Here is a 15,090-nt window from a genome sequence, read left to right as displayed (position 1 = left end):
ATATTCATATTTTCACATACTGTTTATTTAGATACAATGCAGAATTTGACTTACTGATTTACTCAATGCAAATAATCCACTCTTACAATTTGCAATCCTTATTTAGCACATTTAAGCATTTCTATGCATTGATTTCCAATATATCTGTTCTCTGACTCTTTGAATGAAAGAGTGAATCTTTAGAACTAAAGAACTATATTTATCATAAATGAAATAAAAAACCTGTTAAAGGACTTGTTTTATCTGTACAAGCTTTATCTTCTTTTGGAATCTCTGGATGGAGTTTAATCTACATTACTTATAGTATAAATATATACAATCAAATGTGAAAAAAAGTTATGAAACATAATATATATTGTACATACAAAGAGCTGAATGAGTTGATCTACTCACTGGTAATTAACACATAAAAGGACTTACAGGAAGACCTAGTTACAAACTGCATAATCAAAGAGATCACAGCAGTTCGTAAAGTACAAAGTGGCGTTGGTCACCGTGCTCCAGGAGCCCTCAAATGAGATGGTCCCATTGTTCACAGTGCTGCAACAAAGTATTAGGTTAGATTTGGAGAATGATCTGTAGAGAAACATGTTATATCCAGCTCTTAACCCCTCTTTCACTGTTGTACTTGTTCAAACCTACCTTCCAAAGAGATCAGTACAGCAGTTTTTTAGGTCTATATTTGTGGTGTTGAAAAAGGACGTCCCGAAAACATCCAAACAGCCAAGAGGAGGAACAAAGAGAATACCTGGAGAGGTCACAAAGAAACAAAGTAAGCATGATGCTCCTGCACTCCTGCACATACTAATCTAAAAATTAACATGTAAGATGACACATCCAGGAGAGGGCAGATGATGAGGAAACTGATATTAAGAATAGTTTTGAAGTGAAAATAAGCACAGACCTGCAATACAGGCATTAATCAGAGACACACAGGTCCCAGTGAACAGGGCTCTCAATACTAAAGAGGAGACGTCGGCTCTTCTGGATGGGCATATGGAGGCTATAAAGTAACATCACAAAATATGGAAATTGTTAAAAATACATTCTGATGGATGGCAACACATGGAGAAAGATAAGGTGGTACAAAGTGTGGAATCTTATACTCACAAAGGCCTCCAATTACGATCCCCAGTGAGCTGAAATTGGCAAATCCACACAGAGCATAAGTGCAGATGATCTCTGATCTGACCTGTAAATGTGGAAACTCAGTATGTTAAATTGTGCTACAACTGTAATGTGGTTATCTCACCTAGATATCTTTATTTTAATTAACCTTTATTTAACAAGGCAAGTCAATTAAGAAAAAAAACGTATTTACAGTGGCGGCCTACCCCAGCCAAACCCTAACCCGGACGACGCTGGGCCAATTGTGCGCTGCCCTATAGGACTCCGAATCGGGAGCCCTTAAGATGAATGCTCTAACTGTAAGTCGCTCTGGATAAAAGTGTCTGTTAAATGACTAAAATGTAAGATACACTTACAGAGCATCAAAGACACTTCCATAGTACACAGGTCAATACAAAGGTCCTACATATTTGGAGGAACGTACATGTGTTGTCAGGCGTTCACCTAGGGGTCATGATGGGGGCTGTACCAAATGTTTGATGTATTATAATAATAGATTATGCTTATCTTGTATTAATAGAAGGAGAGGGGTTATAAGACCCCTCCCTCCTTACATGTACAGGGTCCTAGACTACAGATTAACAATATATATATATATATATTCATTAAATAGGTTTAATATTGTTCCACAGTTGTTTTCTAGTCTCTCTGCCTCTTATAAAGAAACGTTCTGAGAAATGTGTGACTTAGACAGAATTCTGCAGGGGAGTGTAAGAGATAAGAGACTAGTCAGACATTCCACAATGAATCAACTTGTGGAGTGGACATTTACTGCCTAGGCCTTAGAAAACACTGGAACTATTGTATCTCTCTTGCAAGTTTATATAGCTGTGTATGCATGGGCTTGGTCTGATGAGTAGAAGGTAACGACGTATGCAGTGACATCACTAGGGATGGACTTTGGGTTTAATAAAATAACTTGGGACCTTTTCTATTTTGCAGAACTTACTCGGAAACATGCGTGCTATGTTCCTGTTGTCAACTTCTGTCTGCAATTGCATTAATAAAGGATTTTGAATGATTTAATTAAAGCTATTGTCATAATGCTAATTTCACCAATGAGCCAATGATTGACAAGGAACAAGGAACGAACCCCCACAGTGTCCACATCCACGTTTTGGGAATAATCAGTAATACTACAGTATGCATGTACAGTAGTATTTATGATTTTATGCACATAATAATTTCCAATAAGCACATACAGTATTTGTACACTAATTATAAGAGTGGGGAAAGCATACGCACTGAGATCCATTGCCTCTCTTCGCCAATCATTTCATCCAGACCGTTGACTCTGTTAGTCTTCAACTCTGATAGCTTCTGATATGCCAGAAACTCATTGAGGAAGAGCTTGGTGCCGATGAGTTCTGCTACTATGAAACTCTCTTCAAATGGTATCCCCATCATGAAGGCCACAGGCATGAACACATAGGAACAGATTATCTATGGGTGCAAAGTGCAGCAAGAGCAAGGGTCAATAACGGGGTTAATAGTTTCCAGTCCATAAAGTATCAACTTTAGATATTCTAATCTGAATTATTTTACACATTTCGATGATTTGGACATCTTACCAAGGCATATTGAAATAATTATCTTATCTTATTTTGTGATGTGCACAATTATTCAGCCATGCATCACACACTGTTAAATACAAAAATGCCAAATCATGTCCATCACTCATCACGAAGTACTGGGTTAGTCATGGGTGTCAAGTCAAGACAGAAGTATCCTTGAATGTGAAATGGGATGAAGGTATGTGGAGCTGCCTGGAGCATACCTCAAATGTGATAGAGGGAAATCCCACCAGGCCTCCCAGCCAGCCAAGAGATGCATTGATGAATGCTAGTATCGCAAGGAATGCTATCAAGTTGGCAGCTATATTAGCAACAAGGCCTATTGATGTAGATGCTCCACTGCTAGCTGCTTCCAAAATGTTCTGTTCATCACTGGGGAGTTAAGACAGCCCAATATCAACCACAGAAAGTCTATTATATATACAACAAAATGCAGGGGAATGTAAAAAATCTATGAATGGAAAACACATACACACAAACACAAACACAAAACACAAAAACACATACCCACAAGCCACTTTGATATTTTCCTCTGATGTAAATTTGCTCTCTTCTGTCTCCGGATAGGACAGCTTGGAGATTGCCAAGGCACATGGGGCAGCCATTACAGAGGCAGAGATCAGAGAGGATGCATCAATCTGTGGGGCATTGAGCAATCTCAATCTCACAGAACGATGAATTTCAGTCACATTAGAATTAACTGAGAAAAAAGACTGGGTGCATTGGAGGGATGACTCTTTGGTCTTACCCCAAATGAGATGAATGCACCCATCACACTTCCTGCAATGGTGGAAAAGCCTCCAACCATGACAGCATGCACTTCAGATTTGGTCATGTCCATCAAATAGGGGCGAATCAGCAATGGCGCTTCAGTCTGATGAAGAAAACATTATAAAGAGGAACGCTTTAATAAAGAATTCTACACAGCAAGTGAATAGATCAACTAAGCCTAACAAAGTTGATTTAATGTTTAACGGATGCCCCGCTTCACTTTTTTTTAAAATAATGATTGGAACGATTCATTTGAATCAATGAATTTACAAAAGAATTTGACGAAATGAATGATTACCATACAAATATTTTTAAACAGCTGAAGCAAGCACACGCATTTTCTACAGGAAATGTACCTTTTTTAGTTTAGCCATATTTATCTTACCTTAGAAGTGTTTAATTGAATTGCAATGTCCCATAAATTGAATGCCCAAATCAACTTGAAGTATCTACAAAACAAGTTTTGCAGCTACATAATCCAAAACGTAAATAAATAAATATTTGATTCCTAAAATGACTGTTCTCGATAAACAAATGAATAACTTGATTCACATGATTTGAGCAATCACGGTGGACCGAATTATGTGAATCAAATGAACCATTTGTTAATTTGTTAAGATTTTACTGAGTTACAGTTCATATAAGGAAATCAGTCAATTGAAATACATTTGTTAGGCCCTAATCTATGGATTTCACATGACTGTGAATACAGATATGCATCTCTTGGCCACAGATATATACAGTATTTTGTAAAAGGTAGGTGTGTGGATCAGAAAACCAGTCAGTATCTGGTGTGAACACCATTTGCCTCATGTAGCACATCACATCTCCTCCAATAGAGTTGATCAGGCTGTTGATTGTGGCCTGTAGAATGTTGTCCCATTCCTCTTCAATGACTGTCGCTGGATATTTTTTTATTTAACCTTAATTTAACTAGGCAAGTCAGTTAAGAACAAATTCTTATTTACAATGACGGCCTGGGAACTGTGGGTTAACTGCCTTGTTCAGGGGCAGAATGGCAGATTTTTACCTTGTCAGCCCGGGGATTCGATCTAGCAACCTTTCAGTTACTGGCCCAATACTCCAACCACTAGGCTACCTGCTGCCCCGATATTGGTGGGAACTGGAACACACTGTTGTACATGTCAATCCAGAGCATCCCTAACATGCTAAATGGGTGATGTCTGGTGAGTATGCAGGCTATGGAATAACTGGGACATTTTCAGCTTCCAGGAATTGTGTTCAGATCCTTGCGACATGGGGCTGTGCATTATCATGCTGAAACATGAGGTGAAGGAGGCGGATGAATGGTACGACAATGGGCCTCAGGATCTCGTCACAGTATCTCTGTGCATTCAAATTGCCATTGATAAAATCCAATTGCGTTCGTTGTCCGTAGCTTATGCCAGCCTATATCATAACCCCACCGCCACCATAGGCCACTCTTGTAACGGCTGTCTTCGGGTGAAAGAGAGGAGGACCAAAATGCAGCGTGATGATAATCCATATTTTAATTAGGATATTTAAACGACGAACAAAAACAACAAACTGACAGAAGGAACCGAAAATGCTACAGTCCTGAACATGGGAACACAGAACAGATGAACACACGAACAGGAACAATCACCCACAAACAAACAGTGAAAACAGGCTACCTTAATATGGTTCCCAATCAGAGACAATGACAAACACCTGCCTCTGATTGAGAACCATATTAGGCCAAACAACAAACCCAACATAGAAACACAAAACATAGAATGCCCACCCAGCTCACGTCCTGACCAACTAAACAAAGACTAAACAAAGGAAATAAGGTCAGGAACCTGACAGTACCCCCCCAAGGTGCGGACTCCGGCCGCAAAACCTGAACCTATAGGGGAGGGTCTGGGTGGGCATCTGTCCACGGTGGCGGCTCTGGCGCTGGACGTGGCCCCCACCCCACCATAGTTAATCCTCGCTTCCGTGGCCTCCTCTTAACGGCGAACCTCCAAATTAACCCCACTGGACTGATGGGCGCCTCTGGACGGAGGGGCAGCTCCGGACTGAGGGGCAGCTCCGGACTGAGGGGCAGCTCCGGACTGAGGAGCAATTCCGGCATCGCCGGCGTGACAGGCAGCTCTGGCAGCTCCTGGCTGACTGACGACTCTGGCAGGTCCTGGCTGACTGACGGCTCTGGCAGGTCCTGGCTGAATGACGGCTCTGGCAGCTCCTGGCTGACTGACGGCTCTGGCAGCTCCTGGCTGGCTGACGGCTCTGGCAGATCCTGGCTGACTGACGGCTCTGGCAGCTCCTGTCTGGCGGGCGGTTCCTGTCTGGCGGGCGGCTCTGGCAGCTCCTGACTGGCGGGCAGCTCTGGCAGCTCCTGACTGGCGGGCGGCTCTGGCGGCTCCTGACTGGCGGGCGGCTCTGGCGGCTCCTGACTGACAGACGGCTCTAGTGGCTCCTGACTGACGGACGGCTCTAGCGGCTCCTGACTGACGGACGGCTCTGAAGGCTCAGGACAGATGGGCGGCTTTGAAGGCTCAGGACAGACGGGCGGCTTTGAAGGCTCAGGACAGACGGGCCGCTCAGACGGCGCTGGGCAGACGGGCAGCTCAGACGGCGCTGGGCAGACGGGCAGCGCAGGCGGCGCTGGGCAGGCGGCGCTGGGCAGACGGGCAGCGCAGGCGGCGCTGGGCAGACGGGCAGCGCAGGCGGCAGCTCAGACGGCGCTGGGCAGACGGGCAGCGCAGGCGGCGCTGGGCAGACGGCAGACTCTGGCCTGCTGAGGCGCACAGTATGCCTGGTGCGTGGTGCCGGAACTGGTGGTACCGGGCTAGGGACACGCACCTCAAGGCTAGTGCGGGGAGCAGCAACAGGACGTACAGGGCTCTGGAGATGCACAGGAGGCTTAGTGCGTGGTGCCGGAACTGGTGGTACCGGGCTGGAGACACGCACCACAGGGCGAGTAGGTGGAGGAGGAACAGGGCTCTGAAGACGCACAGGAAGCCTGGTGCGTGGTGTTGGCACTGGTGGTACCGGGCTAGGGACACGCACCTCAAGGCTAGTGCGGGGAGCAGCAACAGGACGTACAGGGCTCTGGAGATGCACAGGAGGCTTAGTGCGTGGTGCCGGAACTGGTGGTACCGGGCTGGAGACACGCACCACAGGGCGAGTAGGTGGAGGAGGAACAGGGCTCTGAAGACGCACAGGAAGCCTGGTGCGTGGTGTTGGCACTGGTGGTACAGGGCTGGGGCGAGGAGGTGGCACCGGATATACCGGACCGTGAAGGCGTACTGGAGCTCTTAAGCACCAAGCCTGCCCAACCTTACCTGGTTGAATGCTCCCCGTAGCCAGGCCAGTGCGGCGAGGTGGAATAGCCCGCACTGGGCTGTGCTGGCGAACCGGGGACACCATGCGTAAGGCTGGTGCCATGTACACCGGCCCGAGGAGACGCACTGGAGACCAGATGCGTTGAGCCGGCTTCATGGCACCTGGCTCGATGCCCACTCTAGCCCGGCCGATACGTGGAGCTGGGAAGTACCGCACCGGGCTAAGCACACGTACAGGAGACACCGTGCGCTTTTCCGCATAACACGGTGTCTGCCCGTACTCTCGCTCTCCACGGTAAGCACGGGAAGTTGGCGCAGGTCTCCTACCTGACTTCGCCACACTCCCCTTTAGCCACCCCCCCCCCCCCCCCCCAAGACATGTTTGTGCTAAATCCCCTTGAGTTCTCGAGGGATGTTTAGGGGGTTACCCTGACCAGGACTCAAACTGTGGTCCCTGTGACTGTCATTCCAAAACCCTTTTTCAAAAGGCTAAAATCTCTTGGTACGGTCACTAGGTGTTTTACTAAGGTTGTTTAGTATTTTTACAAATTGTATTGTATTTTGTCATATTTTATTTTTATTCGCTCGCCTCACTTTTCAAAAAATGTAATCTGTTAAACAGTAAATCAACTTTGTATGTCCTAATCCTCATCAATATTACTTTGTAAGACATTGTGAAGTGTAAACATCACTTAGTGTAATTACTACAATGGTGTTATCTTAAGTATATTTATCCTCCAATAATTCTTATATTGAAGTAGGAACTGAAATACCCTCGACTACAAACAGGCAAATGTACCTGTCCAACAAATATGTTGCCTGCAACACTCAAGGTCTCAGTGGGTGAGGTTCCCATCGTTATCTGCATTACCCATGCGATCTGAAAGGGGGAAAACACATGGCTTCTTGTAAACATAAATCATACAGTACACACACAAACCTAGAGCCATATCTATATGACTGTGCCCAAACCTAACACAGAAGCTTCATATAGGGCTTAATGTTTGAAGGTCTCTTACCTTAATGATGAGCCATTGCATTATCCCAAGGAAATAAAGGACTGACATCACACTGCTGAAGAATATCACAATGGGCAAAGCCTGGAGAAGGAACAGGGACATATATTGATCAAGCCTGGATTCATTATCAAATAAATAAATGTTTCTAGTACATCTACTGAACTATTACTCACTGACCTGAAATGCGAAGATGTCGGATACTAGTGGTCCAAAAACAAATGATGACCCGTTTTTTGTGTAGTTCAAGAATATCTGAAATTTTAAAAACGAGGGAAAAGATGATTGTCTGCTCATTTGTATTCATGTCAACAATGAGGCTCATAGTTTGTCATTCCATGCAACTAGCTACAATTGTTACTTACATAATACTGTCTCAAATCAATGGTTAAGACAAAATAGCAGTTTTAGATTAGAGTCTGTAGATTAGAGAGTCTGCCAGGTCGCAGTTGTAAATGAGAACTGGTTCTCAACTGGCCTACCTGGTTAAATAAAGGTGAAATAAAAAATAAAATAAAAAAGTGGTTGTAAATAGCTTCATGGGCCATCCATGAGATTTCACTGTGCCTCATAAAATAGGGACCTCCCAGATACAAGGACAATTTCCAGGTCGTCAAGGTTTACTTCTTTAAGATAAGGAGATAAGGAGCACTTCAGCAACAAGGATACCTGCACTTGTTCTCCAAGCCATTGGAAGGCTGTGAGTCCTGGCTCTGTCCTTATGACAAACAGTCCGATACAGAATTGTAAACCAAGACCCCAAAAGACTGACCTCCATGCCACCTGAAACAGAGACAAACAAACACCCTTGACATACTCTTCAAACAATGTTTGGATATGCATTATTGTTTAACAAGGGATTCTCCATAAATTGGTGAGTCAATAGAAGGAATTACTAGGCGTAACTGGTAAAAGACATACAAGGCCAAAGGAAGACCACAGGAAATTCAAAGTCTAAAGAAAACAGTCATAGATAAGCGGTTATAACCAATCATGTTTTATTACAGGTAGACATGCATTATGGGAAAGCCTGGCCACTCTCATCCTGTGATGGGATCGGAGCGATTTGCTGTGATGTTAAGCGTACCTCTGTCCTGTGGGCTGAGAAGATGAAAATGACTAGAATGAACATGCAGACCCCTCCAAATGAGATGAGCTGCTCTGGTCGCTTGCTTGTGTCCACAACGAGCCAAGTCACCAGCAGGACCAGCACCGCAACAACGAAAACTCTAAAGAACCCACAACAGACAGAGAAACAGAGACAGAGAACAGAGAAAAAAACACTCACCAAATTAATTCATTTTCTCAGACCATTTAAAGTGTCCATATGAAATAGCTGCTTACCCTATTATCCATCCCCGGAAATTGTTGAAGCATCTTTGAGCTGGTATGAAACATTTGGTTATGCTATCTCCATGGTATGTCTTCACAAGGTCATAGGCTTTGGAGACAACTGCCAAACTGGTGAGGACCACAAGGGCAATGGCCCTCTCAAAGTCCAATATGCAGGCTGTGATGAAGTATGCCACATAGCCTGTGATATAGAAACAAAGGTAATATCAAAAGAGCATCACATTGTTGTGATGAGCAATTGTCAGGGGACTGGTTCTTAGAACATTTCACTTTCATAGGATAATTCATAGGATAGTGTACAATTTTCTCATTCAGTCTGGTTTTATTTTCTGGTATTTGCACAAAAGGCAACACCTATAATTAGCAATGAGTTTGTAAATTAGAAGCCCAATATGTACATTTGTTAGGGTTAAATTCAAATAAAATACCTGCTCCGAGCAAGCCCAGTACAATGCATTTGATGGTTTTGGCGTGAGCATTAAAGTAATCCTCTGTGGCATTAATAGGCTTGCAAACCTTACTAAAGAACCAATCAAAGAACAGGTTAGTTACCACGGCATATTACAAACAACCATTGTTATATTTATCTAATAATCAACGAAGACATTACAACTTGTCTTTCTTTTCTGCACAATAGCTTGACGTGGCGTCAGGTAATGGACTACGCTGCCTTGTATTTATATTGGGAGGTTTCTCTTATGAGTTCATAAACATGAAGAGGACTTCATGAAATAGGATAGCTCAAGGTAAAAGCAGGGACAAGAAGATTATCTGAGGTTGGAATTCAATCAAATAAACACATTGCAGAAAAATTGTTTTGTCTCTCGCTCTGCACAATGTACAGAACATTTACTGATACTAATAACACCATGTTATTGAATGGGTGAGACAAAACTAAACAAATTTTGATTTGAGTGAAACTTTTGCTGTGAAGTACTGTAGTGTAATTGTGTTCTACATCCCTGCAACGAGGTGTTGATTAAATCTGTTTCTCAGAATCAACATTCAAAACGTTATGCTGATGTGTGTGCACCACAATAAACACTACAAACTTTAGCCCTTTAGTTTGATTGGCATACCTTAAATATAATCCCAATCCTTTTCTTGAGTGCTCCTCTTTGATACTGCTTCTGTTACTAACTGAAATGTCATCCTCCTGAGAGGAATGAAGTGTCTGTTTATTCATCCATTCACATACTGTACATGTTGAAAAATGTAAGCATGCAATTTTTTCTTTACATACCTGTGTTTCAAATCCCTCATTGACCACCCCAAGTCCATTAACATGAGACACAACTTTAAGCGCTGTACCAGTGGCTTCCGCTGAAAAAGAGAGGCAATGTTTAGTCATTTGTATCAGCTGTTTGAAAAACAATGTGTTCACCACACTCAATGGAGTCAAAAACGTCACAGGTTAAGTCTGTATTTCCTCTGTGAAACACGTTGAGATTCTAGCACCCAGGGAGCATTCAAACACTATCCTCATGGTCATCTTGTGGAAAACAGTCCTCAAAAACACACGTTCTATTCAAAACTTCCTTAAATGTTCAATTCAGGAAAACAGGAATGACAATAACTTACTCATTGTGCGTGCTCTTAGTCTGTGTGACGAATGCTATGTTGCATAATACTGTGCCGGGAAATATACACTGCCCTCCTTGAGAAATCTTATCATTAATTAACAGACAAGTTCAAGAGAAGCTTTAATCAGTTTCTCAGGCAGTCCTTGACGCAGGCATGCATGTGGCAAGTGTTGGGATTGATTTATTGATAGACCATTTAAAAGAAATATTAGATTAGAGGCATTCTGTTTACTTTGGAAACCAAATACTTCACTTTGCCCATTCAGCAAAAATAAATAACAGATACGATTTTAGACTTAGGCCTAACCATGTAATAACATCCAATATGTAATGGTTGAGTAGATATAACTGACTTTGTTAGGGTTAAATTTGTACTAAAGAGTCCATACAGTATAGTGGATTATCCTAGAACGTCTATCTGGTAAACCCTCCACACTATCCTCTATGTTATTATGTCATAAGTAGAAAAACAGCAGACCTAGACCTTTTTTTCTCCAGTACAACCATAACATACATTTGACATGTCTCATAAAAGTGTTCTTTGAAAAAATATGACACATTTAAAAAGCTTTAGACAAATATGTACTTAAAAATGTAATCTAAAAGATTGCCTATTTTTTTCAAGTCACAAACGCAGTGCTATTTGCTTCTGATTTTGTTGTCAGCACATTCAACTATGTAAAGAAAAAAGTATTTAATAAGAATATTTCATTCATTCAGGTCTAGGATGTGTTATTTTAGTGTTCCCTTTATTTTTTTGAGCAGTGTACATTACTGCAAAATAGAAAAGCATGAAACAGAACAAAATATAAGAATGCTTGAATTTATTGCATCTTTGTATCATCAAATCATATGATTATTTTGTTGATTATACTGCCAAATTTAATACAGTAGCAGTAGTTTGATTACAGGTTGTTTCCTTGTATGGAAAAAAGAGGAGCTGTTTAGCTTATCTTGTGTAGACAAAACTGTCAGTTATGAAAAACTCTTTGTATTTGCCAAATCTTGGTTTCAACTAACCTCTAGCCTACTCAATATGGTAAGGGCGAGTTCATTGAAAACTGAAAGGTTGTGAAAAAAATTATATATTGTCTGTGGTCAAACGGATACAACATGTTACAACATGTTGCTGATACAACATGTTCACAAAGGTTATACAGTTCACGTATGATGAAAACTCTGATACTGTATAGGGATCTTTAGATGTTCTGGCTTTATATTATATCAGTGGTCATCTTTAAAAGCTAATCTTTGATAATGGCACCGGATGGGATGGCTGCTGTTTTACGGGCTCCTAACCAACTGTGCTAGTTTGTGTGTTTTTTCGCATTGTTTGTAACTTATTATGTACATAAAGTTGCTGCTACTGTCTCTTATGACCGAAAAGAGCTTCTGGATATCAGAACAGTGATTACTCACCTCGAACTGGACGAAGATTTTTTCTTTAACGAGTCTGTTGCAAAGGATATACTGCTTTCCGGAGAACAGGTACACATCCCGTCATTCACGTGAAGAAAGGCGGAGATACAGAGGGAGAAGGTCTGGATGCCTTGTTAGGATTCGTAGGCGAGTGAGTAAATTGTCATGCCATTGGTTCTATTGGCCAACGTGCAATCAATGGAAAACAAACTCGATGATCTACGGTCGAGAATATCCTACCAACGAGACATTAAAAACTGTAATATCTTATGATTCACCGAGTTGTGGCTGAACGACGACACGGATAATATAGAGCTGGCTGGTTTAACATGTCTAATGTTAAAGAAGTCTCGAAATATTGCTCACATGAGGTAGAGTACCTCATGATAAGCTGTAGACCCCACTATCTACCAAGAGAGTTCTTATCTATGTTATTCATAGCTGTCTATATACCACCACAAACCGATGCTGGCACTAAGACCGCACTCATTGAGCTGTATAAGGCAATAAGCATACAAGAAAATGCTTATCCAGAAGCGGCGCTCCTAGTGGCCGGGGACTTTAATGCAGGCAAACTTAAATCCGTTTTACTTCATTTCTACCAGCATGTCACATGTTTAACCAGAGAAAAGACAATTCTAGACCACCTTTACTGCACACACAAAGACACATACAAAGCTCTCCCTCGCCCTCCATTTGGCAAATCTGAACATAGCTCTATCCTCCTGATTCCTGCTTACAAGCAAAAACTAAAGCAGGAAGTACCAGTGACTCGCTCAATGCGGAAGTGGTCCGATGCTCAATGGCAGCACCCAAGGGGCTTGAATTTTCGAGCTCTCCCCATAAATTTTGCAGTGATGTAGTGTCCCCATGAGTGACAGAACACTGAGCCAATCACGCTACAACTAGAGAACATTACCAACCCCTACGCTCCGTATTTTCCGCTGGCTGCCCCACAACCACAGAAAGAACTGAGCTACTGTAGGCTGAAACACCAGCATTTTGGAGCGGCCTTTCTCAAGAAAGAAAAAAAGAGACCATGTTTGTACGTGGCTTTATTAACTCAATTATACATTTTTTACATTGTTGCAAACTGATATGTGACACATATTATTGCCAAAATAACATGTAAAACAGGCAACAACAAAATGTTTTTTTCTTTTTTTTAGCTAAACAGGTTGGGCTCAAAACAGATGGGGCTCTGCCCCACCTGCCCTGAATGACAGGTCGCCACTGTGTTGTTCAGGTATTTCCAAATACCATTTGAGTGTGTTGATGTTTTGTGGTACTAAACAGCTGTTTGTTTTTGCCTCAAGGCAACCGTGGACCAGATCCAGGCAGACCCTGTCCCCCATGTGGTTGTCTCAGCCCCACATGAGCCAAACATCCAAGTGTTTTCTTCCGGGACTGATCAGGTGACAAGACATGATGCCAAAACTGAAGATTTACACAAACAGGGTCCATCTGACACTCCATGGAGCCCAGACCCCAGCAGTGGAGCAGGTTTCCATATGTCAAACCGCACTAGTGTGGGTGAAAGCGGGAGTGCTCCTAACAATAATATCTCACCCACAGTCAACCTCGGCCTGATGACAGTAACCACAGAAAGTGAGAAAGAGAAGGTAATGCATGTGGATGAGAAGGGCATTGGAAGTGTCTATGAGACACAAGATAAATGTTATTGTGCTTTTGAGGAGAAAGGAGAGAAAGGTGATGTCAAAGTAGAGAATCAACCATGTCCCACTTTAAATGTGAGTGTTTTAGAGGAGAATAGAGAGAAGATACATAACAAGGAGATCCATTTCAAAAGTTTGCTCCCAGAGAGTTCAGAGAATGATGGTCAAAATACACCAGAGGAATGCCCTCCTGTGGCAGGGGGGGACCATTATCTCAACATAAAAGAGAATTCTACCTTAGCTTTGGAGGAAAGTCTTGAACGTGCCTTAAAAGTGGAATATACTCCTGCTTTGGAGAAAAGTTTTGTGGACAGTTCATTTGGCAACCTGAAGATACAAGAACAGGTGGCACCTATTGTGCAGAAAACGTCTGAGCAAAAGGATGTGAACTTAGAGAGAAACGACGTGCCGACCCGCACTATTGAGAGACATGTTGAAACAGAAGAAAAGGTGACTGAAATAAAGGTGGAAGTGCTGGGTGAATCTAAGATCCACTCAGAGACCCAGCCTGTGAAAGGCTCTGTCATTGTGTCCCCTGAGCCACCAGTGTCAGCATCAGTTACCAGTCCAGAGGCTAATTCCACTCATCTGGGTGGATACTTTGGAAATGTACCAGAGATTAGAATGGTAGATTCTGCTCTTAGAATCCCAGAAATCAAAATAATTGTGCCAGAACAACAGATAAAAGAAAAGCAAATGATTATACCAAATATAGAGATTATGGAAGCAGAAGTCAAAGAGCCTACACAGCCATTGATACCTATTACACCAAATGAACCTACATCAGAGCCAGACATTTTCCAAAAGGATGTTGCAAATGATGTGTCAGGCATAATGATAGCAGAAAATAGCTCAGCTTTTACCCCAGTGGTTATAGATGTGACACCCACTCAAGAAAGTATGTGGAATGATGAAATCATCCGACCAACAGAGAAATTGCAGGAAGTTCCACAACCAGTTGAAGAGGCAAAAACACCTACGGCAGAGCAGTCAACTAACATAAAGAATGAGTGGCTCACAAAGACGTTAATTCCTACAATAAATGTTTCCTATACTGATGACAGTAAACTCAGGAAAATAGATCATGAACATCCACATGTCAAGCCCTCCGTCTTAGATAGAGGAAAGCCAAAGGAAGCACCCAGTGTGCCTCTGCGTGTGGTCCCTCCTATTTCTGAAAGCAAGGAGCTTCCTAAAAATGAGAATAAAGAATCAGAATCATTGACGGATATGCTCAGGGGGGTCAAGAGTGATTTTGA

The 15,090-nt window shown here is 42.5% G+C and overlaps 1 protein-coding gene across 3 annotated transcripts; it reads right to left on the bottom strand.

Moving 5' to 3' along the window:
• Positions 1-3: 3 nt before the first annotated feature.
• LOC120066281 (sodium/nucleoside cotransporter 2-like) lies at positions 4-10,863 on the bottom strand. 3 transcript variants are annotated; one of them, XM_039017558.1, is made up of 18 exons: positions 10,735-10,863; positions 10,397-10,476; positions 10,233-10,309; positions 9,582-9,673; positions 9,145-9,334; positions 8,888-9,029; positions 8,470-8,583; positions 7,981-8,055; positions 7,804-7,884; positions 7,584-7,664; positions 3,451-3,576; positions 3,210-3,340; positions 2,906-3,074; positions 2,374-2,571; positions 1,111-1,192; positions 905-1,003; positions 643-748; positions 4-540 (listed from the first exon to the last, which is right to left on the bottom strand). In XM_039017558.1, the coding sequence occupies exons 1-18, from the start codon at positions 10,736-10,738 to the stop codon at positions 429-431; spliced, it is 1,959 nt and encodes a 652-aa protein (XP_038873486.1). In that variant the 5' UTR covers positions 10,739-10,863; the 3' UTR covers positions 4-428. The 3 variants fall into 3 exon arrangements, with proteins under 3 accessions (XP_038873486.1, XP_038873485.1, XP_038873487.1); XM_039017557.1 differs by lacking the exon at positions 10,735-10,863 and having other exon boundaries at positions 10,397-10,721; XM_039017559.1 differs by lacking the exons at positions 10,233-10,309; positions 10,735-10,863 and having other exon boundaries at positions 10,397-10,473.
• Positions 10,864-15,090: the final 4,227 nt, after the last annotated feature.

The sequence above is a fragment of the Salvelinus namaycush genome, chromosome 21, assembly GCF_016432855.1.
Source record: "Salvelinus namaycush isolate Seneca chromosome 21, SaNama_1.0, whole genome shotgun sequence".
NCBI lineage: Eukaryota > Metazoa > Chordata > Actinopteri > Salmoniformes > Salmonidae > Salvelinus > Salvelinus namaycush.
This window is presented reverse-complemented; position numbering and strand designations above follow the sequence as displayed.

Bases quoted from the DNA above. Each gene is read 5' to 3' on its own strand.
- LOC120066281 (XM_039017557.1), bottom strand. From the start codon at position 10,504: ATGACTAAACATTGCCTCTCTTTTTCAGCGGAAGCCACTGGTACAGCG. The intron at 9,030-9,144 runs GTAAGCAGCTAT...TGGGTTCTTTAG, and splicing joins TTCCGGGGATGGATAATAGG to AGTTTTCGTTGTTGCGGTGC. The intron at 541-642 runs GTAGGTTTGAAC...ACTTTGTTGCAG, and splicing joins TGTACTGATCTCTTTGGAAG to CACTGTGAACAATGGGACCA.